This window comes from Prunus persica, chromosome G3, assembly GCF_000346465.2.
Source record: "Prunus persica cultivar Lovell chromosome G3, Prunus_persica_NCBIv2, whole genome shotgun sequence".
NCBI classification, from domain to species: Eukaryota; Viridiplantae; Streptophyta; class Magnoliopsida; order Rosales; family Rosaceae; genus Prunus; species Prunus persica.
Genome location: NC_034011.1, coordinates 4,898,233 through 4,925,170, shown reverse-complemented (window position 1 = coordinate 4,925,170; position 26,938 = coordinate 4,898,233). Strand labels below are relative to the sequence as shown.

Sequence of the window (26,938 nt, the reverse complement as noted above, 5' to 3'; positions counted from 1 at the left end):
TCTGTCTTGTGTGGTATTGTTTTGCTTGTCTAGTCAATTCTAGCTAACATCACATGTTTTAAATTTATATAATAATAAATATAAAAAAGGGTTTGTAGGTCCACATCATTTATTTATACCACGAGATCACGTGTTGAAAATAAAAATAAAAAATTATTTGTAAAGGGTTTGTATGTTCACATCATTTATTTATACACTCGTGGTGTGTTTACTATCATAATTAGACAGTCCCGATCTCTTGGACTATAGGAGTCCAAGAGATTGTAATCACCCATTGTTGGATATTAATCCAATTGTTCAAAAAAGTTTTTAAAAAGGAATACAAGAGTGAGTGAATCGTTGAATTTACATCCAATGGTGAGTGACCACAAATCTCTTGGACCCTTGTAGTCCAAGAGATCAGGACTGCATAATTAGATTAGGAAGAATTGAATTGAGGAGGAGCTAGAATATTAAAGTTATTTACCAAATTATGTGGAATTAGGGTAGGAATTGAATTGACTTCTTATAAGTTGTTTACTAAAGTCTCATGAATCGGAATTGAAACTAGTTTGATTATTAAAATGCACTTGTTCTAAATAAATTATTGGGTTAAAGTGGATGACAAATTTAGAATTTTAAAATTTGTGTGAGGATATAATGGGGAAAAAAATGAATTCATGACGGGCTAATTAGTTTTCCAGAAATTAGAATATTACCTCTCATTCAAGAGTCAAATTCCTCGAAAATCAAGAGTTGAATTCTTGAATTTGTGTGGGCCCCACTTACTTCTTTCATTTCTCTATATGAAGTAAATACATAAGTAATCCGTAATCGGAATTCAACTCCTTATTTTGATGAAATCAGTACTTCCCTTGAAATATTATAGATAAATAAGTATACTCAACAGTAAACAAGGTTTGTTGGAATATTAGTTTGAGATCCTATTCTCTATTATTATTATTTATTATTACAAATGAGTTTTGTAATTAGTGTTGAATCTTATGGCTTTGAAAGAAAGAAACAAAATCAAAATAAAAAAAAAACACCAACACACATGCATGTGAATGACATGTTCACTCAAATTACATACTTGGGTTGCAGATTACTGTGTGCCATATATGTACAAATTACTCATAAAAACACAAATATATATCAAATACATCAAATCATATAGTTGACGAGAAAGTAAGAGTTTCTTTTCTTAAGAAGTATTATTGCTACGAAAATTCAATGATGTGAAGTTTGAACTCATGACACCTTCCCTTTTAAGTTTCGACCAAAAAAAAAAAGTACGTATTTTATTTTTAACTAGAAAAAGGGCATTTCTACCTTAAAAAACACGTGGATGGCCTTGAAACAGAAGGTCTGTGTGGCTACAGTGAGCACAGTACACCCCCCCCGCCCCCCTCCCCCCCCAACAATTATTGAAGCCCCCATCGATGGCTAATGCAGATCACCAAAAACATATTTCGACAATCATTGCTCAGGGATTACCTTAAAGTCAAATTCAAAATTTAAGAGTAATATTGACCGAAGTGAATGACTTTTAATTTGCTATCATTATTTACCTTGGCAAAATAGCCATATAAAAAAATAAGTAACTAATGCAGATTTGGCTTCAATTTAATAAGTGTAATACAAGGGTTTTTTTTTTTTATAAATGTTTTTAGTATGGAATGAGTCTATAATAAAAGAAGCTTTATTTATTATTATTAATTTTTTTTTACAAAAATATTCTACTTTAATCTAATCTAAACTACGAAAAAAGATAATCAAACTCGAATGCAGAGTTTATTTTTAAATCCTGAAAGAAGTTTAATTCTCAAAAAATTTGTTCCTGTAGAAAAAGGCGAGAGAGAGAGAGAGAGAGAGAGAGAGTAAATGATATGATTGACATAAGAGAGCCATCCTATATATAATTATATGACTGACATTACAGGGCCATAATAGAGTGAGTACGCTGAAGCTAGGTAGCTCTTTTCTGGTTTGACTCAGTTGAGCTCCAGTTTCTTTTCCTTTTGTTTATTATTGCTCTTTCTTTTTGGTTAGCTTCTTTCTCATATCCATATATGTCTGTGATCATGCAACTCTTACTATATATAGAATTTTATTAATGCATGCATTTGGGTTACCCCGCTTTCTTTTATATAACTGGAAATTATTCCTTTTTTGTTTTCAGAGTTTTCATTACAAAGATTCAGACATAAATCTGCATCCATGGCTACAGAAGCTGTTGGGGCAGAATGGTCGGGTCTAAGGTGGACTGCAATATTGCTTGTGACTGGTTTTCTTGTACTTGCTTCAGCACAAGGAACCAGCTTGGAGCAAGATGATGCTTCTTCAAGATACATTAATGGGACTCAAAAGTTTCAATCTGATACTGATCTATTTACCAGAGTGTTCAACTTTCTATGGCAACAAGATCCAGGATTATGGAGTTATGAGCATGTTTGGCCTGTAAGTCTAATTTTCATTTCCCTTATCATATATTTTGAATTGTAAGTCCTATATTTTTCTTTACAGGAAAAGGTGGTTGTGGGTTGTGATAAATTTATGAGTCTATGAAGCTTTTTTTTATTTTATTTAAAGGCACTTTTTGCAGTGCTTTATTTATCAAAACATCATTTATCCAGCATATAATAAAGTCTATGTAAAGGAATTATTACAGATGAACATGATTGTGTATGCTGTAGCTAGTCTGTGTTTTACACTCACAAAATCTAATACAAACACATAAAGAGATTCTTCTTCTTTTTTTTTTTTCTTTTTTTTTTTGGGGTGGTCTTAAGACCTACTCATATCCTCAAAGGGATAAGCAGGGGAATTCAACCCTCTTTGATAGCAAATTTCAGCCCATGACAAATAACCAAACCCCAAAAAGATTCTTTCAAGCAGCCACAAACTTACAAGAAGATACTTTTCGTGGACTATGGTGGTTTCTGATAGGGGTGTCTGGATTTTAATCTGAATCTGATTTGATATAGCATACTTTCAATTTAAAACTAAACTACCATCCGAATTTGATTCTAAAGCTTGAAAAACCATGATAATGGTTGTGGAATAGCAGCAGAAGCCTAGATATATAGTGCTTGCAAATAGTTCAAAATTTGCTTCTTCTTTTTTTTTTTTTTTTTTGAGGGTGCAGAAGTGTTCAAAACTTGACTTATTTATGATGTGGTGAAATTGGATATGCAGGAAATGAAATTGGGCTGGAAAATTGTGGTGGGTACAGTAATTGGATTCTTTGGGGCTGCTTTTGGGACTGTGGGTGGAGTTGGTGGGGGTGGCATTTTTGTTCCAATGCTCACTCTGATTATTGGGTTTGATCAAAAATCATCAACAGCAATATCAAAGTGTAAGTCCTTTCTCACAGGTTTTGCCCTCTTTTACAGTTTTCAGCTGCAACAAAAGCCTCAAATTTTATTGCAGCGTTTATAAAATCCAACTAGGCACCCCCAAATATCATCCCAAGTCATGCTATTTGAAGTCTTGAGTGTTGATGCAATTATTCAACTTATGCATCAGTGTATACTTCTGGTTATGACCATTAGAAAAAAGCTATACTTCTAGTTCTCTTTTCCCTTCTTACATTTTAATAGTAGTATTTGACTATTTGTCTCAGTGAAAGGCTTAAACTGTTAAGAAATGTGCCAAACAATATATATCAAGCTAATACCATCTCTCGCATGCAACTCGATCCTGCACGAGGAGAGACCGAAAAATGCAGACAGATAGAAACATATGGGTCCTTTGTTGCTTTCACGGAATGAATCCATAAAAATGAACGCAATTTTGAATGCTTGTGCTGGTTGGTCAGGTATGATCACTGGTGCTGCATTTTCTTCTGTTATCTACAATTTAAGGCTAAGGCATCCCACGCTTGACCTGCCCCTCATCGACTATGACTTGGCGCTTCTTTTCCAACCAATGCTTGTGCTTGGGATCAGTATTGGAGTTGCTTTCAATGTGATATTTGCTGACTGGATGATTACTGTGTTGCTAATTATTACTTTCATAGGTAAGAGTTATTTGAAACGAAATCTTCCGTGCTTTTCTTGTTTCATCAATTGGACAACTTGTTTGAGTTGTATAACGATGACATGCAGGCACATCAACTAGGGCATTCTACAAGGGCATTGAGACATGGAAGAAAGAAACTATAATAAAAGAGGTCACCTTAAGTTGTGTTAGTTTGATTTGTAAATATGGCATAACTTAATCCATCCCCTGCATCTTGGCTCACTCTACTTTTCCAATTTTCAGGAGGCTGCTAGACGACAAATGCAGTCGAATGGTGAGTTGATCTCTCAATCTCTTTTTGCTAGCAATGGTTCTTCAACTTTTGAACCAGTCTAATATATAGATATTTTTTCATTCAGGGGATCCTAGGGAAGAAGTTGAATACAAACCTCTACCTGGTGGCCCAAGCATTGGCACTCCAACAGAAATCAGGGAACCTAAAAGAACAGAGGTGCTAATCTTTGCAGTTCATATTTTCCATGAAGCATTTTAGAGGCTGACTTCTGTGACCTTCTCAGGTTCCTATCATTGAGAATCTTTACTGGAAGGAACTTCTAGTTCTTGTTGCTGTCTGGGTCATAATACTTGTATTGCAGATTTCTAAGGTATTTATCTACTATTTGGATGATTTTCTTTATAGGCTTATGATTTGGTACTTCCCCTTTTTGCTTTTATACATTGAGTCAGACTGATGGGAAACTTGTTTGTTGTCACAGAATTATACCACAACTTGTTCAGCTACATATTGGGCATTAAACCTCTTGCAGGTACCCTTCATGTCCCTTATCAGAAGAAAACATAAATCTTCACTTTCCATATTTCACGCTTCAAACACGACCCTCATTTGAGATTGAATTAATGAATTTTGGTTCAAAACCATGATGTTTTTCCTTGTTTTTCCTCAAATGAATTCTTAGCTCCCTGTTGCTTTCGGAGTAACTATATATGAGGCAGTTAACCTGTATACGGGACGTAGAGTGATTGCATCCAAGGGCGAATCGAACACAGATTGGAAAGTGCACCAACTTGTTCTTTATAGTGCCTGTGGCATCATAGCTGGTATAGTTGGTGGATTGCTTGGTCTTGGTGGAGGGTTCATTTTGGGTCCTGTTTTTCTGGAGCTGGGAATCCCACCTCAGGTGAATTTTATACTTCTCTTTGATGTTAGTGAGTGGACTAATTGAGTTTGTGTTTATTGAATTTCCTTACATATAATCCAGCATTTAATTATCCCATTAAGAACAGTCATCCTTAAGGTAAAACAGCTGAATGAGAATGACCATCTTTCACTTTGCCTGTTACCACTGGCGAAGACGATATTTCAATGATAAGTGGTAATTATGTGCTATATACTTGTTTGTTTTCATGCCTGGCTCACTCTGTTTGAGAGCTTTCATGCAGGTGTCAAGTGCCACAGCCACATTTGCCATGACATTTTCTGCCTCCATGTCTGTTATAGAGTACTACCTCCTACGTCGTTTTCCAGTTCCATACGGTAACCATCGTAGCCATTCAAGTTTCTGGTAAATTATAGAATGTTGAATGGTAGGAAGATAAAACTTATTCCAATAATTTGAAGTTGGCTTTAGTCAGTGTTATTTGATTTGTCTTGCAGCTCTCTACCTTGCTGCTGTAGCCACACTTTCTGCCATTGTAGGGCAACATGTAGTGAGAAAGGTGGTCATGATTTTAGGGAGAGCATCTATAATTATCTTCATTCTGGCCTTCACAATCTTCGTGAGTGCAATATCATTAGGTATGTTTTCATTCATACATTATGTTAGTGATCATTTCCTACCCATGAAATGGATTAGGGTATCTTTTTATTTTCCTCCAAATGATTAATGGATGCTTAATGTGTTTTTAAACAGGTGGGGTTGGAATAGCAGATATGGTTGAAAAGATTGAGCACAAAGAGTACATGGGATTTGAAAACATCTGCACTTATGATGCCTAGTTTCAGTGACTTTCTGCTTCCACTTCCACCATCGCAAACCCTAAGCTGCAAGATTCTTCTGATTTGACAACAAAAGTTGGATCCTTTTTTGGACCAACTGAGCTGGTCCTACAAGTTATCACTAGCATGAGAGGGAAGAGAAACCAACTGTCCTGAAATTCTTGAGCAGCAATTCGGCTTGTACCTTTTGAGATTTGGAAAATAAATTTGCATGATCAGTTGCTTTCCTAATGATTTATGGGATTTTATTATAATTTCCTTTCTTATGGTGAAATCATGCAAGTAAAGAAAGCATCTTGTATCCTGCTATGTATAAGGGCTAAAAACCTGAACAGGATATACAATTTAAACCAGCAAAAGCAAAATATACAAAATCAGCCAAAGTTGCTTCTGGCTTCCTATGGACAAAGATTCATCCTTCACGTTATGCACACAATCGACAAAACAGCTTCCCTTAATTATTTGCTACCTTATATCTCTATCACATCAAGCAAATATGAACGGGTTAGTTTTTTCTTGGTGCCTTTGACTAAAATTGGATTTTGTTTAATGCAGTCTGTTTGGACCACTGAGAAAATTAATAATGAGAACACATGAAAAATTGCATGCCGTGTTCCAAGTAAATTTCCATTAATTTGGTGACACTCCAATCATTTCAACAAAATGGGAGTGGGGAGATTTCATGTACTTCCATTGATTGGTACAATTGAATATCTTTTTTTGGTGGAGGCAACGCTTAGACAATTTGAAACAAAGACAACAAAAGACGGAGCAATATTTGACATGTTCAACGTATGATGTTATTAGATAATGTAACATGTTATGTTTTCAAATTATAAATCAATATCATATTTGATAAGCGGTTAGATCAAATCCTTATCAAGATCTGATTGGAAAAAAAGTCCTGTCACCTTCGAGTCTCGAGTTGTGCATGATATTTGGGATGACCTAGACATGGCCCAAACCAAATTGGGATGGGTGAAGCCCATCTACAGTCTTGATACATTTTGTGTGGTCTCGCATTTACCACACAACAATACGGGATGTGGCATTTATCTTGTGGTTGCGACACTTGAGAATGATATTTGCTTTTTCTCATAGGTATGTAAAATCCAATTGATGAAGATTTTTCAAACAAACCAAGATTTGTGTTTCTTGTTCTCATTCTGTTGTCTTAACCTTGTACTATAATGACATGAGAAAGAAAATATTTAAACATAAAACATTGAATTTGATAAAAGAGAAATATCATTAGACCAAAAGGCCTGTGGAAGCAAAGTGACCAAAATTTACAGCTTTCAATTTACCTTTTGTTTTATGGAATTCCCTTTCTTTTTTTCTTTTCTTTTTTTTCTAAATACTTCCGGTAATAATTTACCAGAATTTTGTTGATGTGAACCAACTTGATGTGATGGGATGCTCGGAAGCAAGGAGAAGTCGGTCACTAAATTAAATGCATTTCACATCATGTTCTTCCGTCTCCTTCACCTTTTACAAATAATAACTTCTAGCCAGATAAAAATAAATAAATAAACGCCAAAACACAAGCAATTAAACAAAGAACAATTAAGTTTCCCGTCCACCAAAACTACAAGAATATATAAATTAAAATAAAAGTTCCAACCAAAACCATAGCCAGTGAAGACTACCAAAAACAGTGTACACAAAGAAACAAGAAAAAAATGGTGGATGCATCACAGATATTGGTCAGTTGGTGTCTGCATAATGCTGGGCTAAGTGGGTTTCTACAACAAAGAAATTCAAGGTTTAAATAATTTGATTCTTCATTTCATAATTTTTTTTACAGTCTTTTTTGTTGCTACTTTTTTTTTTTTCTTTTCCTGATTTCATCAGAAAAATAGTTATCATGGCATGGGAAGCAGACGGGCAACTGGTAGTTGAAAGTGGACGGGGTGTGTGTGTGAATTAGTAGACCTCAAGCTTGTTTTCATGCATGGAATTCCTGCATGCAATCTGAACATGAAATGTCTTCTTGGCTGGGAGTTTGAGAGAGACTAGTCCACGGCTGGGCTACCACTATACTTTTGACAAAGAGAGAAAGTACCACTTTTGTGTACAGTTACAAGGAAAAATTCTGAACACAAGAATAGATTCCAAAATTGACTGCTTATGTCTAGAGATTAGTATTCCTCTTAACAGTACTTTAAAATTCTGCAGAACTTGGTACAAGAACATGGTTTTGGTTTCAACCATGAGTATTTGTTAGAATAAATGTTCTGTTTCGATTGTTGGGTTTGAGGAGGAAGTTCTGAGGTATCCGATGGCTGCTCGGAGCGGATCAAATTGGTGGAGTCTGAGGTTGCTTGGAATGGTTTACCTTGTTTTAGCTTTAGTATTTGTTTCAGCACAAGAAATTTTGGAGCAGCAACCTTCAAGTCAGACTCTTGGGGAAGAGGTTGAATCTAATGACTTAATCCGAGCGTCCAAATTTCTTTCGCATCCCGGTGGAGTGGTTTATAAGCATGTCTGGCCTGTAAGTCCAATTTCCATTAACTTTGTCAGATATATTATTTTTTTTCGGTGATTCTAGACTGATTGTGTGAAGCTGAATACTGTTTGGCTGGTGAGAAAATGTTGCTTAAGAATGATTAAGCATGTTAAAAGTTGGGCCTATATATTTATGTATACTGTTTTACTTCTCAATTTCCGTTCCCTATTGTTCCCTCCGACCTTCCTCTGTTTTATCATCAAAGAAACAACTTCTCTGTTACCAATAGGCCAAAAAGCATGGACTCATTTGTTTTTCTCTTCTTAATAATAGATTTTAGAAGGTCTGGCACTCTAGATAATCCTTACTAAGAAATGTTGTGGTGCATTATTCATTGAAATTTGGGTCACAGGAAATGAGGTTTGGCTGGAAAATTGCCGTTGGAACGATAATTGGATTCCTTGGGGCAGCATTTGGGAGTGTAGGAGGTGTTGGTGGGGGTGGCTTTTTTGTTCCAATGCTCACCTTGATTATTGGCTTTGATCAGAAATCATCAACAGCAATATCAAAATGTAAATACTTTCATCACAGCTTTTTCCCTTTTCACCTTCTGAGGAAGCCACCTCTTCTGAACTCAAATACATTAGTTTTATAAAATTCCAAAGAATTATAATAATAAGCAGGAAAATTGATTTTGCATGTTTCTGTGTGGTTGGTCAGGTATGATCACAAGTGGAGCAGCTGCAACTGTCTTCTACAATTTAAGGCTCAGGCATCCGACACTCGAGTTGCCCCTCATTGACTATGATCTTGCACTTCTGTTCCAACCAATGTTGGTGCTGGGGATCAGTATAGGAGTTTCTTTGAATGTTGTTCTTTCTGAATGGATGATCACAATCTTACTCATTATTGTTCTCTTAGGTAACACTTTTCTAAACTGCATCCTTCCCTGTTCGCACTTGGACAACTTAATTATGTATATCTGCAGGCACATCAACTAGGTCGTTCTTCAGAGGCGTTGAGACGTGGAAGAAAGAAACCATCACAAAAAAGGTAGTTTTAAAATTTGCTTGTTTTCTAGGCTGATTGTATGTTCTGCATCATGTTGTCCATCTAATACTGCACCTTGTTTCATTTCTTCAGAATTTGCTGGATGCTTCCAAAAGTTTGCAATCAAAAGGTGAGTTGGTCACTCATTTCTTCACTTTCTGGTACACGTCTGTCATCTATAGGTTTTTCCAGGCTAACATGCTCCTTAACTAGGTGCTGGCAGTGAAGACATAACTATCCCGGGAGAAGTAGGCAACGACACGACTGAAACCAAGGAAACTAAAAGAAAGAAGGTTAGAATTTTCAAACTAAACTCTATGCATGGTTTTAGGGACTGACTTCTTCTGTGACCTTCCCAGGTTTCTATTCTTCACAATGTTGGCTGGAGGCAACTTGGGGTCATAGTTATTGTCTGGATCATAATACTTGCATTGCAGATTGCTAAGGTTTCAATCAAGTACATATGATGTTGATTTTCCTTGATAGCTTATTTATTTGGAATTTCCCTAAGAAGTCAGATTAATAAGAAATTCATTTTTGCTGGCACAGAATTACGCGGCGAAATGTTCAGTGGTATATTGGATATTAAATCTCTTACAGGTACCTTCCATGCTGCTTGTATCAGGAAAGCTATCTTCCTTGTGGCTGGAAATGATGATTGTGAAATAAGAACCTAAGCATATGGGAACTTTTTCTTCCTTCTTTTTGTTCAGATTCCTGTGACCGTGGGGATAACTTCATATGAGGCAGTTAAGCTATACAAGGGGAGCAGAATAATTGAATCCAAGGGAGAAGGTGGTGCAAACTGGAGAGTGCACAAGCTTGTTTCTTATTGTGCCTTTGGCATAGTAGCTGGATTACTTGGTGGGTTGCTTGGTCTTGGTGGAGGGTTTATTATGGGCCCAGTCTTTTTGGAGATGGGAATTCCTCCTCAGGTACATTTCATGCTTCAACATTTGATAAGTTCTGCAGTTGAGTTTGTTTCCTTTGAAAGTTACAATTTTTTTTATTAATTACAGTACAATTCACATTGTTTTCATTTCCTTTTTTGCACCCCTCAAAGGGGAAAAGCTATCCATCAGAAACTTTCTAGGAAATTACTGGACACCTTTAAATCCTCCTTACATTTGCAGGTTTCAAGTGCCACAGCCACATTTATCATGACATTCTCTTCATCCATGTCTGTGGTAGAATACTACCTCCTAAAACGGTTTCCAATTCCATATGGTAAATTTCTTAACCATTCAAGTTTCTCTGTCAATAAGTCTAGAAGATGATTTCTATCTTCAACTTAGTCATAAATGTGGGCTTTTATTTCATTGTGATTCTTCTGCAGCTCTCTACTTTGCTGCTGTTGCTATCGTTTCCGCGATCATGGGGCAATATTTAGTAGGAAAGGTGATCAAAGCATTAGGAAGAGCATCCTTGATCATCTTCATTCTGGCTCTCACAATATTTGTGAGTGCATTGACATTAGGTATGTGTCATTTTTACATATGTGTCCAGATCAAGATATGGATTTTCTGTTTTACATAGCTTTTGTTTGTGAACAGGTGGGGTTGGCATAGCAAACATGGTGAAAAAGATTGAGCACAAGGAATACCTGTGGTTTGAGAGCATGTGCCCACAGAAATCCTAATCTTGTTAACTCTTCTCTTGACTTCCTTAACTCCCAGACCATCAAAATTCTTCACACTTCAAATCATGTTGCAATGATTATATGATTTTAAGTGTTCCAACAGTAATGCTAAAGTCAAACTTCAATTTTCTGCTTTGCATTTGTTTATTATTTTTAAAATTGTTGGATATACTTGCTATTCAGATGCATAAACTTGTATTGACACAATTCTAGATATGGATGCATTTCACAAGGATAAGGTGAGGATGAAATTGACAAGTATTTGAACCACCACATCACTAACTACAAGATACTGCTAATAAAAATCAGCCTATTCGTTCATGCCAAACCCAAGTGAGGTTTGTAGCTCATGTTGTTAAGAGTAGCTACTCTGTCACCGAATTTTTGGGTTTGAATACCCTTTTCAATATGGCTTGTATATGAAAAATAATAATAGTAGTAAAAGTAGGTGGTGAAATTTTTTGTTAAACAAATGGCGATTGAAAAAATCAAATTACGCAGGTATCGGGTCTAGTTCAGTGAAAAAAGGCCTTGATTTGCAGACTATTGGTCTCAAGTTCAAAACCCTATGGCACCGTGGCAGAGTGTGTGTATGTGTGAGAAATCCTCATCCCCTTATAATTTAGACTGTCACTTGTACTTGAAAAAAATATCAAATCACACAATGTAAACTAAACTAATAATATGAACTTTATGTTTTCAGACAAAAAAAATATATATACATGAACTTTATGCAAGGGGCTTTAACCTCAAGTTGTTAAGAGTGGCTTATACCTCAAGTTGTTAAGAGTACTTACTCTTACACTTGAGGTACTAGGTTCGATTCTCACATCATCCAATATCGCTGATTTTAAAAATAAAATAAAAAACTTATGAAAATTAATAAAATTAGCCAAAAGAATCAGTCGCTGGGCATCCTTTCCTCCCCTTTCAAATTAAAATTAGTTTACCATGCTCAACATTCACCATTATAGAACTACAAGCAATTTGTGGTAGATAACAAAGGTTGTCATAAGCATTGCTTAATTCCCAGGCTGATTTTATATTTTTGGTGGAAGATAATACTACTCTAATTTTTATTTTTATTTTTGCCTTGGAAAAAGATTTATCGACATCATTTACTAATTGGCTTGGTGATTGAGAAGATAAATAGGAAAAAATATGTGAATCTCAAAAGGTTAGCGGTGGATAAAGGGATAGGGTTAAGGAGGAGGTGGATTGAGATATCTTTGGTTTGCTGACTCACTCTTGTCTCAATCCAGGACATTCCATTCATATGCCACGTAGGTCTCACATTTTTGTGTTTTAAGGGTATTTTATTGACTAAGTACTTAAATTGAAATTAATTTATTTTTTAAATTGAAGAGTACTAAAATGAAATTAATCTATCTTAAGGGCTCGTTTGGTACGTCGGACTGTACTGACTAATTTCCGTCGGATAGTATTAATCTGTTCCGGAGAGTACTGACTATTTATTCATAATATTATAAGGCGTTTGGTGCTGTTCCGGATAAATAATCTGACTAAGTTATACTGTGTTTGGTAATGTTTCGGATAACATCAGATCAGACTATTTATAAATATAAATAAAAAATAAAAATCTTTGATAATTTTAATGGAAATTGAGATTCAAATTACACAAATTTTTTTTTGGTAAGATTCATATGACAAGATTTGTTTTTTCAATTGTTTTTGCCAAGAATTTTTTTCATATAACCCATTATCATAATTGTAATATCTCATAAAAATTCCAACATACTCGCATAAGTTAATAAAAACAGTACCAAATAATGTATAATTCAAAGTGATCACATATTAAGGTGATAAGAGCAAAAGAGAAAGTTGTTCATAAACCAAACTACATCAAAGAGTGAATCACAACTCCCATGCCCCAAGTAAGAGAAGAACAAATGCTTTTCTCATAGCACCATCCAATGTCAGGAATGTTTTTTCATCACTTGCTTTCTCCAAAATTAGCAGTAGTGCCTTAATTTGGTCATTAATAGACAAGTCCATCTTTGCTTTTCTAATAGCAATTGACAAAGAAAAATAAATGGTTCCCAAAATTCAGGTTCATACAATTTTAATTTTGTAATTTTGCTCTCCTAGTCGTCAGGTATGTATGTATTCAACTAAACTATCAACACTAGCACAGTTGTTTGTTTTTGGACGAAAACTGGCAATACTCTGTTTAATACCAACAATCTAAATATTCTCACAACGTCGAATCACTATATCACATACAAAGAAAACATTCGATTAAAAAAAATGCCAAAAAAAAAAATTCATAACCTAATTTCCACTAAAAATTTGAAATATATAAAGCATATTGGAGAGAGTATGAAAAAGAGAGAGAGTGAGAGATGGATACCTGGAGAAGAGTGAAGAAAAAACCTGTGGAGAAGATAGTAGAGAACAACCCTAGGGAGAAGAATATGAAAAGAGCGTCTGATTTTTTTTGTAGAACGCGTGTTCTTTTTCCCTAGCCGTATAATTAAGCGTGTATTATCTAAACCGGGGTGTGTGAGTTGTATTAGTTAGTCAGGTAAGAAGAGTATTAAAAGCCCAACCCGTATAAAATAGTCGGGTAATTAAATAATACAAGTTGACACCAAACACCTGACATAGACTATTTACTCCTATCCAGAGTCTAATGCGGTGTACCAAACGAGAGTGCAACTGGAGAGTACTAAATTGAAATTAAACCATCTTTTTAATATTGGAAAAAATTCTAAGCGAGGCATATCCATTCCAAACTAGTTCAAAAGAAAGAAGACTAAAGTAAAAAAAAAATAAAAACAAAACTGATAAGAACATCCACAAAACAAAAATAGTTTAGGCTAAACTAAGACAAGGCCCCTCTGGTGAATACTTCACCAAAATCATTTTCCTGTTATTTTGGCTCTTCTTTCTTCCCTTTTGAGCCAGAAAATGTCACATAGGAAATTATTTCCACAAAACAAACAGTAACAAAAGATTCCAAGTAAAAAATAAATAAAAAAAGCTAAAAGCTATATCACATTGCATTGCATAGAAAAACATTACAAAGCACTTGATCACAAAAAAACAGTACCTACCTAGCATAGCCTAGCCTAAACATCACCATTGCAAAACCCACCCAGTTCAGGAAAACCAGAAAAACCCAAAAAAAAAAGGAAACAAAAAAGCAACATGTACAGCCTTTCTGAATCTCCAACTTCTTTTCTTTTCTGCCAAACACTGCGTTAGCCTTCGGGTGAGGAGGAAGGAGAAGAAGCCCCCTTGAAGATAAGGAAGCTGAGACTCTCAAGTGTAAAGTAGATGAAGCTTCCTTTTGAATGAGTGAAGAAACACCCAAAGTTTGAGCCCACCACACATTGCCAACCGCCCCCATATCTCATGTCAAACTCCTGAAAAAAAAAAAAAAAAAATCAATCCATCAATTAGCCACAGAAAGAAAACAGAGGAAATTCTTCAATTATGCTAATTTAGACAAAGTGGCGGAGAAAGTTTGTACCTTTTTTATGTGGGCAGCGATGGATCTGCAATCAAAGACATCATAAAGATCCAGAGCTTGAGAAGCAGCAGCCATGGCCTGCATCTGCATCTTCACTGGCATGTCTGTGTCCTCCACGAAAGCTTTGCCTTCCAACATATTTTCTTCTCTCTGCCTCTCTCTCTCTCTCTCTCTCTCTCTCTCTGTTTTTGTGCCTGAAGAAGAAAACCCAGTTGGGATTTTGTAGGATTTGGTAGTTCTTATCTTCAAGGAGGAAATGATTCTCTCTTGATTTTAATATGAATTTTCAGAGTGTGGTTATCAGAAATAGAAGAGGGAAAAAATGGCACATGTTGCTGGAGGAGGTAGACAGAGATAAACACAGGGCAGATTTTGCTGAAGCCCATAAAGGCAGTTCCAACCTGGCACGTACTCCAATAAATATTGTTTTTCTCAGTCTTTCTCCTCACTTTTATGGATTTTCTTTGACTTTATTCTATTTTTTTAATTATATAACCAGTACGGCTCTTGCCACGTTATGGACCATTTTAGTTTTTTTATTTTTTTGCTTTTTGGGTATGGCTAAGATTGGAGGTTTGTGCATTGCTATTTGCATCATCAGTCTGACAATTTAAGATTTTGAGGTCTACCGATGATCCTAAATCAAGGTGAGGCTTACTCATGTTTGTGAATTTCATCTCACATTTCCAAGAAATTATCTCAAGAAATTGAAGTGATGTCTACTCATGTCTGTGAATCTCATCTTATTTTTTCAAAAACTTCTGTTTTGACTTTTCGTAGTGGTGTATTGAACTTGAAATATTATCTAACATTACGTAATAAATTATGAGTGGTGATTTTCCAACTTCAATTTTATCCACTTACACTTCATTTTATAACTAAAAAAGGAGTGTAAGTGGATAAAATTGGAGTGGGGAAATCATTACTCTAAATTATTAGTAAAATTATTAACGGGTTGATTCTAAAAACATTTCAATTTACTTACATGGTCTCAAAACCCTATTAAACATTTCCCCTCTTTATTATTTTGTTTTTGATATAAGCAATTTAAACTAAAATTCGAACTCAAGTGTAGAGTGAAGAGTATAAGCACTCTAGTCAATTTGACTACGCCTATATCTGCAAACATTTCCCCTCTTAATGCTATCAATAATAAGATATGATCAATTTAACAAGATTCATGCTTGGACTTTTTTCTTTTTTGAAAATAAATAAGCAACATTATTTTTACAATTCCTTATTGACCTTTTTCAAATCGAATTCCATGGTATATTCCCTGATATCCTGATTTTGTTGCACAGTCTATTTACTTGGCTTTGACTTCTCCTTTATTTCAATTTTTATATGCAGAGAATCACCCATAGTTGATTATGTGAATAGAGTCACTAGCTTGCAATTTGCTCTCTCTTTACACAATCGCATCGTTATATACTTTGAGAACATGTGCTGATGATATTTCATAGGGGGTGTTGATGTTGACATTTTTGTCATGGGGATTTTTAGGAGGTGGTTTGATTTGATACGAATATCATGTCGTTCGGCCTTGAAATATTTACAAGTTATGAAGGCGTTTATTATGATTTTCAATTGGAAGTTTTTGCTAAAATATGAGAAATTATGAAAAAATATTTGTTTGTGAGAATTTTTTGTGTATTCCTCTCTTTGTAGGCAGTCATATATATAATACAACAGATTCTTAGTGGCCAAGTAAAATAATAAATTCTTATTTCTATTTATAGAAGGAAATCAGGAATTAAAGTAAATAAATTACAATTAATATGGGAATCCTTGGTGAGCAAGGAAAGTCAATGGTCTACAAGTCACGCTAACACTCCCTCTCACGTTGGTACATAGATGTTACCAATGCCCAACTAGTCCAGTGAATTGTGAAATGCTCTACTGAAAATTGCCTTTGTCAAAATATCCACAAATTGATCCTCAGACTTCACGAAAGGAAACTAAATCACTTTAGCCTCAAGCTTCTGTTTGATGAAGTGTCGATCCACCTTAACATGTTTGATGCGATTATGTTGAATCGGATTTTGTGCAATAGCGATTGCAGCCTTGTTGTCACAAAAAAGATTCATTGTGGACGTATGTTCATACCCAAGTTCAATAAGCAACTTCCTTAACCAAATGAGCTCACAAATTCCTTTAGTCATACCTCTGAACTCGGCTTCCGCACAAGATAAAGTTACTACCTTCTATTTCTTGCTCCTCCATGTCACCAAATTACCTTCCATGAATATGAAGTAACCAGATGTGGATCTTCTATTTGTTACACTGCCTACCTAATCTCCATCTGAATTCCCATCAATATTTAGATGACCATGTTTTGAGAACACAAGTCCTTTTCCGAGTGCATACTTCAAATATCTAAGTATCTGAAGAACTGCATTCATGTGGTCTTCACTTAGAACGCATATAATGATTGTCGACGCTCACCGCACAAGCAATATTTGATCGGGTATGTGACAAGTATATCGATCTTCCTACTAACCTTTGATATCTTTCTTTGTTAGTTGGAACTTGATCCAGGTATTCTCCAAGATGATGATTCTGAACAATATGAGTGTCTACAGGTTTGCAATATAGCATTCCTGTGTTTGTCAACAAGTCCAAGACATATTTCCTTTGAAAGAGAAATATGTCTTACTTTAATCGGGCCACCTCAATTCCCAAGAAATACTTGAGTCCACCTACATTCTTCATCTCAAATTTAGTAGCCAAATAGTCTTATAGCTAAGATATTTCCTATTTATCATTCCCAGTAATAATCATATCATCAACATAGATTATTAAAGTTACTTTCCCTTTTTGATGTTTCAAGAACATAGTATGATTTGAGTTACTCTATCTGAAACCATTGTTCTTCATCTTCATGGTGAACCGTCCAAACCATGCGCGCGGTGACTGTTTCAATCCATACAATTCCTTTCATAATTTGCATACTATTCCAATCTTGGTAGTATTATATCAAGTTAGAATGTCCATATACACCTCCTCCGTGAGTCCTCCATGCAGGAAAGCATTCTTTACATCAAACTGGTATAGTGGCCAATCCAAATTAGCTGCAAGAGACAGTAAGACTCTGATGGTGTTTAACTTTGCTACTAAAGCAAAGGTTTCTTCATAGTCTATATCGTAGGTTTGTGCATATCATTTGGCCACAAGCCTTACCTTGTATCGCTCGATAGATCCATCAGCATTATGTTTAATAGTAAACACCCATCTATATCCGACGGTCGTTTTCCCTTGTGGTAAAGTTTCCAGTCTCCAAGTCTGATTTTTCTCAAGAGCTTTCATCTCTTCTTTTATAGCTTGAACCCACTTAGGGTCTTCCAATACTTTAGCAACCTTGGTTGGGATACAGATAACGGAAAACTGATGCACAAAAGCCTTGAGTGGTTCAGATAGTTTCTTAATGGATACATGATTCACAATTGGATACTTTGATGTCTTGTCAATATATGGTGAATAACGATTTGATGGCTTCCCACAATTCTACCGGAAAGGTAATTGATATCCAATATATTTACCTTTTAAATTCACAAGTGCAGTAGGAGTAGTTACCTCAAAGATATTCTCAAGAGATTGGTTCATTGGTATTGTTGAGTGAGAGGGAGGGTCTTTAACTTGTTGCTATAGGTTGTTTGTAGGAGTGAGGCTCAAATCAAAAGCAGATTCGCAGGGGTTAGGCGATATATTGTAGGGAATGGACGATTGATTGGTTTCCGGCAGAAATGAACATTGTGTTCCATGCGCGGGGCGATCAATCGTCGATGTTAGATGAGAGTCGTTTCTTGGTGGAGAGAAGACCCATGCTCCAGACCTTGTGGCGATCGATCGTTAAAGGTAAGACGATTTATCGCTTTTGTGCAGACGCAAATTTCTTCTCTTTCCAACTTGCTCTAATTTTGCTCTTCACTCTGTATCTCCCTCTGAAACATAGAATTGGATGCGGGATCATGGAAGAACATCTCAGATTTCAAAAAGATTATATCTAAAGTGACATAGGTCTGGCTGGTAGGAGGGTGATAACACCGATAACCTTTATGATGAGTGACATGTCCTTAAAAAACACAATGAATGACGCATGGATCAAGCTTGCTACGTTGATTTTTGTAGAGATGAACAAAGACCACATATCCAAAGATTCAGGGTGTAAGCACCAAAATAGAGGGTAGGGCCCGTGTTGCATGAGAACTTATAGGGGAGTACGAAAGTTCAGGACCACAGATGGCATGCAGTTAATCAAGTGAACGGTGGTGACGATAACATCATCCAATGATGACGAGGAGCCTGAGCACCAATCAAAAGTGCTAGGGTTGTTTCCATAAGATGTCGATTCATTTGTTTAGCAACACCACTTTGTTGTGATGTGTGAGGACAAGTCATCTCATAAATAATTCCATGTTCTTAGAAGTAAGTCTGAAAGTCATGATTGACAAATTCTCCACCATTGTCTGAGCGAAGAATCTGTATTTTGGCATTGAACTGAGTTTGCATATGTTTGTGGAAGAATTAAAACAATGAAAACACTTCGTTTTTATTCTTCATCAAACAAAGCTATGTCATCTGTATACAATCATCTACGAATGTGACAAACCATTGAACGCCAGAAGAAATAGTGATAGGTAAGGGTCCCCAAACATCATAGTGAATTAACGTAAACAGAGTAGTATACTTGCTCGTACTCATTGGATAAGGCACACGGTGACTCTCGACCAAAATACATGTGTCACATTTGAAGTCGTAGTCCTTAAAATCTAAGAATAAATCCTGCAGAAGACGGTGCCACAACCAGATTTGCTTTTGTTTGCTATCAGAGGAATGCATCACACTGTTAACCATTTATTTAATATATATATATAAATTATTAAATATCTTTTATTTAATGTTGAAATTACAATTTTACCCTTGGGATAGGGTCACTTTGGTCACTTTTTAATCTGGTAGGATTGTGGGGAATTAAATGACACTATTGTGTTGAGCACGTCGATACAAGTTCGTAGACACATAATAGGCTCAAATCGGAGTTTCAACGAAGAAGTTACGATCAACGGAAGTGTAGTGGCACAACTGTAAACATTTCGAAGTTAGATTTTTAAAAACCACCAGATCTCTCTCTCTCTCTCTCTCTCACACCCTCTCCTTCCTAACCTCACCTCCCTCTTTCGCTTAACAGCTCCAGCCGGCCATATTTTGGTCGGTAGTTCTCCCGTTCGACCACCCCAGGCGACGGGGCCAGTACCAAAAAGACCAGCCTGCCACCCTCTCTCCATCGCGCCCCATTTCGGCCAGAGTAGGCAACTCCAGTCACTGAAACAAGCTCGAAAAGGGCCAGTTTTTATCTAAACTTTCCCACGTCGTTTTCGACGATTCCGGCCACAATTTTTGTCAATCCAGGTATGCTTTCTAATCCTTTCAGCATGATCTAGCTGATAATTAGGTTGGTTAGGATCGATTTTGAAGTTTTGAAACTCGTTTTACAACCTAAGTTTTGGCCGGTTTTATATATATACATACGTTTAACTATTTTAAAGCTATCTTTACATATTCCGTTTTATAAGCTTTATGTTTCGGGGACAGGTTTGGTTGGAGCCGAAGGATTTGACTTGGATATTATTATATGATATCGGGGATGTGAAAGTACTTCGATTTCACCTTGATTAAGTATGAATAGATTGAATTGCATGTTTTTAGCATCGTTTTTCAAACGGCGAGGTTAGTATGTTGTTTTCAAGTATAACAAAACTTTGTTTTTGTCCACTCACAACTTTTCTGTTTTGCGCCCCCCAGGTAGTATCTAGACTTGAAACGAGCGGCCAAGACGTTACTTGCACTATTGAGCCCCAGACTTCTGTAGGGCTGCCTTTCTTTGTTTTTATTTTCGTTGAACTTTATTGCGTTTGTAAACTGGAATTGTTTAGATATGCTCTGTTATCGCCCATGCTAGGGTTGGATGTAAAGCCGGAGACTTATTATGTAAATTGTGTGCTGCTATATTGTACATTTTGCAGTTGGGACTATTTTACTTTATTTTGACAGATTAAAAATTTTGGGAAATGTCCGTTTTGCAGGGAAGACTATGCCGAAATTTCGGCAGAAAGTCTCATTCCTCTTTTCCTTGTTTTGGAAAATAGGCTATGTAGCTAGTAAGTGGGCCTGACATTAGTATGATGTCAGAAATACCATAAGATCAGTCATAGATTTTGAGAAATTCGGGGCAGGTCTTGTCACCTCATCACTTAGTACAACGACCAAAAATCTCCTTAGTGTGAATATCCTATAGGAAACATAAACTCGAGTAAATTAGTACACACAATTCAATTGTTCATTAATTTGACCAACGAACATCAATTTACTTGATAGAGATAAAACAAGAATATTAGATAATGAGAGAGACGATGAGAGAGCAACAATGCCATCCCCTGCCACAGGATAAGTAACTCTATTAGCGTTAGCAATGCAAGTTCCTCTAGGTTGGGTAGTATTCATAAAATCATTAAGATCAAATGTTATATGATTAGTTGCACCGAAATCAATTATCCAGCCTGTGGAATCACTCTTATCTGAAGTATGAAATTCATAACCAGTACCATTACTTGTAGTATCGCTTTGTGTTCGATCTTTTGGGTAGTTTCAGAAAATCATCAGGATCAAACTTCATATGATCAGTTGCACCAGAATCAATTATCCAGCCTAGGAATCACTCTTATCTAAAGTATGGAATCCAATACCAGTATCATTACTAGTAGTATCGCATTGTGTTCTATCTTTAACAGTAGCCCATCATTCAGGGTAGCCATGCAATTTGAAACGTCTCACGAGTGTGTCTCAGATTACCATAGGATGGGCAATCTCTCCATGTGTTGGGGTCGTTAGTCGGGAAGTCGTAATCTATGCAGCGAAAGATGCATAAGATATAGGTTGAGTAGGAATCTGGATCAGAATATGAGCCGGAGTTGAGGTTTGAGTTTGAGTCGGAGTCAGTATCTGGGTCAAAATTAGAGACATATTCGGGGTCTGGGTCTTTTTGAAAATGAATTCTCGAAGATCGGGGTCGAAACCAAGGTCTTGGTCGGATCCTAAGTTAGGATCAGGTTCGGGGTCTGGTTATGCATAATTAGAAACTTAGCCATCTGAGCACTCAATTTGGCTAGGGTCGAGGTCTGGTTCTGCATCTCTACAAACTAAGGCATATGAGCACTCAATTCGGCTAAGGTTGGGTGAGAATGAGAGGCAGGGTCGATGGTGCTACCTCCATGAGGAATGAAAAAATCATCATCCCCCATGGTGGTGAGGGTTTGAAAATAGAGTTAGCAATCCTAAGATCGATGATCGAATACCATATTAAAATATGAGAAATTATGAGAGAATATTTATTTATGGGAATTTTCTGTATATTCTTCTCTTTGTAGAAAGTTATATTTATAATACAACGGGCCTTAGTGGCCAAGTAAAATAATAAATTCATATTTTTATTTATAGTATGAAATCAGAAATTAAAGTAAATCAATTACAATTAATATAGAAATCCTTGGTGTGCAAGGAAAGTCAATAATCCACAAGTCACGCCAATAATTTTTTTGTTAGTTAAAATTTTCGAACAAAGTATATATGGATTATGGAGGAATTACAACGACAATTTGGAAAGTATGTAACTTTATATAATTCAAAGGTTACAAAAAAATATTTGTAGGCAAAAAAGAAAAAAACAGAGAACCCATGGAAGTGTTGGATGCAAAATATATAAATTAGTGAGACATGGGAAAAAAAAAAGGATCCGATGGCAGAAATTACATTGTAGAAGAAGACTAGCCATATATGCATATTTAAGGGGGTTGCTTTTAGAAAGACGTGGTTAAATACGAGTAAGCGTAGACAATGTTCAACAAATCAGAGTGGCGCAGCGGAAGCGTGGTGGGCCCATAACCCACAGGTCCCAGGATCGAAACCTGGCTCTGATATAAGAGAAGGCTTCCAAACGCTTTTTTTTTGTCTTTTTCATGTTTGGATTTTTCGGCTTGTTATTGGACCTTTTTGCTTGTAATTTACTCACTATTGGGCTTCTAGTCCGTTCACTATTAATAAACCCAATACTTCACCAGCATCGATGACATTGTTTTCTTTTGTTGTTTTTTTTTTCTTTCCAATTTTTAGTTTCTCCTCTAACATTACTTAAAAGGAAAAAATAAAATAGGCAAAGTAAATTTATAAAAAAAAAGAAGAAGGTTTTGGAAGTGAAGAATTTATTTAGTTTCGTACTATTCATATATGTTAGTCCTGATCTCTTGGACCACAGGGGTCCAAGAAATTTGTGGTCACTAACCGTTGGATGTAAATTCAACGGTTCACTCACTCTTGTACTCATTTTAATAAACTTTTTTAAACCATTAGATTAATATCCAACGGTGAGTGACCATAATCTCTTGGACTCCTGTGGTCCAAGAGATCGGGACTGTCATATATGTATGATCACTTTATCTGTAATGAGACGATGCATCTTTTTGTTAAGAATGTATTTGTGTGTCTCAATTTTCATGTTAGGATAGAAGAAGACCTTTCCAATGTGCTTAACTTATAATACCTAATCGAATGAAGTGTCTTTTGAACAGAGAAAAAAATTACCAAACGTCTTGCCCTTAAATGGCCCAAAGAAGAAAATTCAAGTTCTAAATCACCTCCTTTCCTTTTTCTCTTGTATCATGAATAGACTTATTCCCACCCACCCTTAGCACGCAAAGCACGTGGCAAAGTGTAGGTGCTTGACTTTGTTGTGTAGCTATTTTGGTTGTGGTTTTTTATTTTTTATAAATGTAAATAAAAATATATTTTTGTGGTCTGCGTGGTTCATAAGTCTCATACCTCTTATGTCATGATAGGAATAGGATGAGAAAATTTATAACACATACTCAAACAAAACATTTTCCAAAGCACCACCAAAGAAAAGCATAAACGTAAATATTATTAAACATTTATTTATGGACAATCATGCAGATAAAATAAAATAAAATAAAAAGTCACAAGCACTAGGCTCCGAATCTTATTAGGTAGTTTGTCAAAACACCCATCAAAACAAATAATACTATTAGGAGCGTCGGTGTCACATATCTACAGATAACATATATAATCCCAATTACATAATTAGACAATTATTTATGGGGGAATATAATAACAAGAATATATGTTCTGCCGACACTTACTTGCCCAATTCACAACTGGTGTTGGCTAAAAAACAAAGTGTCAAGTGGGGGCATGCACAGCTTCTCATTGGTCGTTGAGTGCAAAAAGAAAAAGAAAAAGAAAAAGAAAGCTTCACTACAATTGCTATCTTTGTTTTGCTTACATATGGAGAGAGAGAGACACAGCAGAGAGAAACAGACAGTGATTTGTGGTGGCATTTGATACAATCTTGACTATTCTTTATCACCATCTCATCTGTTGAAGTAGTTCAATTGTGAAAATTCCGTAAAGGGTTTTCAATTTTGTTCATTTCTCTTTCTAGTACACAGTTCAATCGGTCAACTTCTTCACTTTAGCATGGAAACCTGTTCATGTATTTCCAACCCTTTTCTGGGTTTCAGAGAATTTGCTCAAAGTTTGAAGCTTTGGTGAAATTCCATTCAATTTTTAGTGTTTTCTTGCTCCATCAACTAGTTTGTGAACTTGGTAATTTCCAAATTTGTGTTTTAAGTTTTTGGCACAGAGCCTTGTCTTGTAATTCCAATCCTGCATAGTTACTACTAGGAAATGATGCATTCAACAAAATCTGAGTCTGATGTCACAAGCTTGGCTCCATCATCACCATCAAGGTCCCCAAAGGTACCTGTATACTATGTGCAGAGCCCTTCTAGGGACTCTCATGATGGAGACAAGTCCTCATCAATGCAGGCCACTCCAATCTACAACAACAGTCCCATGGAGTCACCCTCACACCCCTCCTTTGGTCGTCACTCAAGGAACTCCTCTGCGAGTAGATTCTCGGGGATTTTCAGGTCCTCTTCGGGTAGAAAAGGCGGTAGGAAGCCGAGGAATGACAAGGGGTGGCCAGAGTGTAAGGTGATAATGGAAGAAGGGGCTTATGATGATTTTGATAAGGGGCTCTCGCGGCGTGTGCAGGTCTGCATTGCTCTCCTTAGCTTTGTGATGTTGTTCACTATCTTCTGCTTGATCATATGGGGTGCAAGCAGGCCTTACAATGCAACGGTTGTAGTCAAGGTACGCTAATTTTACAACTTGTCATTGTCTAATATTTTTTCCAAATTTTCTATAGTATTTATGTCTTTATCATCACTTGATACTGAATTTTGTCTTAAGTTCTTATTCTGATGTTGAACAATGTGTTCCTTAGCCTTTTATAGTGTGGGACATGATGAAGAATGATTATTTGTAGGAATTGGACTTGTTGGTTTTCTATTTTCAAAATCCCCTTTATGATAAGTTGGTGTATTAGGCAAAAAAAGAAAAATGCGTGGGGGTTTTAATTCAAGGATAATGTAGCATGAAGTGGGAATTTTGCTGTTGCAAACAGGATGAGATTGTTTTGGTCTAACGGAGGACTTGTGATTCTTGCAGAGCTTGGAAATTAGTAACTTCTATATTGGTGAGGGTTCAGATTCCAGTGGGGTTCCAACAAAGATGTTGACAGTGAATGGCTCATTAAGATTGAGTGTGCACAACTCTGCTTCAATGTTTGGAATTCATGTTAGCTCCGCACCTATCATTCTCGCCTACTCAGAGATTTCTGTGGCAACTGGCCAGGTTGGATTCTGTGCTCCATGAATACCATTTTAATCTCTAAGAAAATTGGTGATCAATCTGCTTAATCTTAAGGGTAAACTACCATTTTGGTTTCTGTTTTTCGACATTTGGGTTCCTGAAGTTTCAATTTGCCAATTTGCAAGGGACCTAAATGGTTTTCAGGTCAGAACACAGGAACCAAAATCGTAATTTACACCACTAAGATGCTATGTTAACAAACAATGAAAGTTGAGTATTTAGGTTAAGTTATAGCATGTTGCACAAAATAGGCAAAAGAGCAAAGCATATTGAACCAATCCAATAAAGATCAATGGCTGTTCCATTGCCATTGGAACCTCATGGTAAGTTTTAACTTTTGCTAACTTTGTTGTTGCAGTTGAAGAAATATTATCAGCCAAGAAAGAGTCTCCGAACGGTATCAGTGAACTTGCAAGGAACTAAGGTTCCTCTATACGGGGCTGCATCAAGTTTGACATACACAAAGACTGGCGGGTTGGTTCCAATTCCATTGACCTTAAAGTTAGAAATCCGGTCTCGAGCATTTGTGGTAGGGAAGCTAGTGAAAACAAAGCATCGAAGGCGAATCTCGTGCCCTTTGGTTCTGGATCCCACTTTTACCAAACCCATCAAGTTCAAGAAGAGTTCATGCACTTATGAGTGATGTCCTTTAGCATTGAGGTGCATACTTGCAGTATCTGTTACTCATTGCTTGTGAAATTTCATGGAGCATACAGAGTACTGCAATTTGAGTTGAGTTGCTCATTTTCGACAAGTTAAAATTGTCGCTTTCTTTTCTGGCCTGATTAAAATCCCTCCTTTGACAATTCCTGACACTGGTTTAGTTGTGATCCTCTGTGAGGATTGTGCAAATGAATGTAAATAAGTTTGAATTTGTGTTATGCATGTTGTATTGTATGAACGATTTCAACGACAATGAAGTTTTGGATGTGCAGCACAATGTTCCGAGTCATATAATTGGAGGGTCAAATCCTCTGCTCACCTCTTCTAGCTGATATCTTACTTTACAAGTCCTTTAACACCAAATCATAATCTCTAGGCGCTAAACCTTAAAGCAACCTCCTTTTAGACATAAGTACAATATTTATATGAGAAAAGAAAAAGAAAATTGTTATTAGTACTTCAAAATAAATAGAATATTTTGGGTTGCAAATAACAGCTTCCAACATAAACAGAATATTGTAATTTCTACGTTAATGATTACCGGTAATTTAGTATGTATTCTCACTTTGGATTAAAATAGTGAGCAAAAATATTTTCTTTCGAAAAAAACCGTGAAGTTTCTAGCATTTATTATTAATTTTGTGATCGCACTCAATTTTATCTACAAGAAAGAAGTGAATCGTTGGAAGGGAAACTCATTATGGCAACAGTTTCATAATGACTCTGCGATGGTCAACCTTATTTTGTACCTGAAAACATGGTTCGTAGTGGCTACCACGATAAGGATGTACAAGCAATAAGAAATAGTTCGTGTTATATTCAAAATAAAATTTCAATAAAAAGGGAATATTTGAGATTTTCTAAAATAACTAAAAATTGACAATTTCATTTATTTAT

At 36.1% G+C, this 26,938-nt stretch overlaps 4 protein-coding genes and 1 non-coding gene across 9 annotated transcripts; 4 read left to right on the top strand and 1 right to left on the bottom strand.

Moving 5' to 3' along the window:
* On the top strand, nt 1,781-6,233 carry LOC18784352. Of its 4 annotated transcripts, none has more exons than XM_020558732.1 (13): nt 1,781-1,933; nt 2,162-2,439; nt 3,178-3,337; nt 3,800-4,000; nt 4,089-4,153; nt 4,246-4,276; nt 4,362-4,453; nt 4,521-4,607; nt 4,719-4,769; nt 4,920-5,141; nt 5,404-5,497; nt 5,618-5,758; nt 5,874-6,233. In XM_020558732.1, exons 2-13 carry the CDS (start codon nt 2,200-2,202, stop codon nt 5,957-5,959), a joined length of 1,470 nt encoding a protein of 489 aa, XP_020414321.1. In that variant the 5' UTR covers nt 1,781-1,933; nt 2,162-2,199; the 3' UTR covers nt 5,960-6,233. The 4 variants fall into 4 exon arrangements, with proteins under 4 accessions (XP_020414321.1, XP_020414320.1, XP_020414322.1 ...); XM_020558731.1 differs by having other exon boundaries at nt 1,781-1,952; XM_020558733.1 differs by having other exon boundaries at nt 1,781-1,966.
* On the top strand, nt 7,568-11,335 carry LOC18781804. Of its 2 annotated transcripts, none has more exons than XM_020561130.1 (13): nt 7,568-7,724; nt 8,138-8,453; nt 8,821-8,980; nt 9,129-9,329; nt 9,397-9,461; nt 9,552-9,588; nt 9,672-9,751; nt 9,818-9,904; nt 10,008-10,058; nt 10,172-10,393; nt 10,592-10,685; nt 10,795-10,935; nt 11,012-11,335. In XM_020561130.1, the coding sequence occupies exons 2-13, from the start codon at nt 8,241-8,243 to the stop codon at nt 11,095-11,097; spliced, it is 1,437 nt and encodes a 478-aa protein (XP_020416719.1). In that variant the 5' UTR covers nt 7,568-7,724; nt 8,138-8,240; the 3' UTR covers nt 11,098-11,335. The 2 variants fall into 2 exon arrangements, with proteins under 2 accessions (XP_020416719.1, XP_020416720.1); XM_020561131.1 differs by having other exon boundaries at nt 7,570-7,696; nt 7,814-8,453.
* Nucleotides 14,088-15,375, bottom strand: LOC18782393 (dynein light chain LC6, flagellar outer arm). The gene is made up of 2 exons (XM_020558769.1): nt 14,594-15,375; nt 14,088-14,486 (listed from the first exon to the last, which is right to left on the bottom strand). Exons 1-2 carry the CDS (start codon nt 14,729-14,731, stop codon nt 14,322-14,324), a joined length of 303 nt encoding a protein of 100 aa, XP_020414358.1. The 5' UTR covers nt 14,732-15,375; the 3' UTR covers nt 14,088-14,321.
* TRNAM-CAU lies at nt 22,495-22,566 on the top strand. The gene has a single exon. It is a non-coding gene; the product is annotated as a tRNA-Met (tRNA).
* Nucleotides 23,866-26,327, top strand: LOC18782316. The gene is made up of 3 exons (XM_007215660.2): nt 23,866-24,817; nt 25,175-25,360; nt 25,737-26,327. Exons 1-3 carry the CDS (start codon nt 24,350-24,352, stop codon nt 26,019-26,021), a joined length of 939 nt encoding a protein of 312 aa, XP_007215722.1. The 5' UTR covers nt 23,866-24,349; the 3' UTR covers nt 26,022-26,327.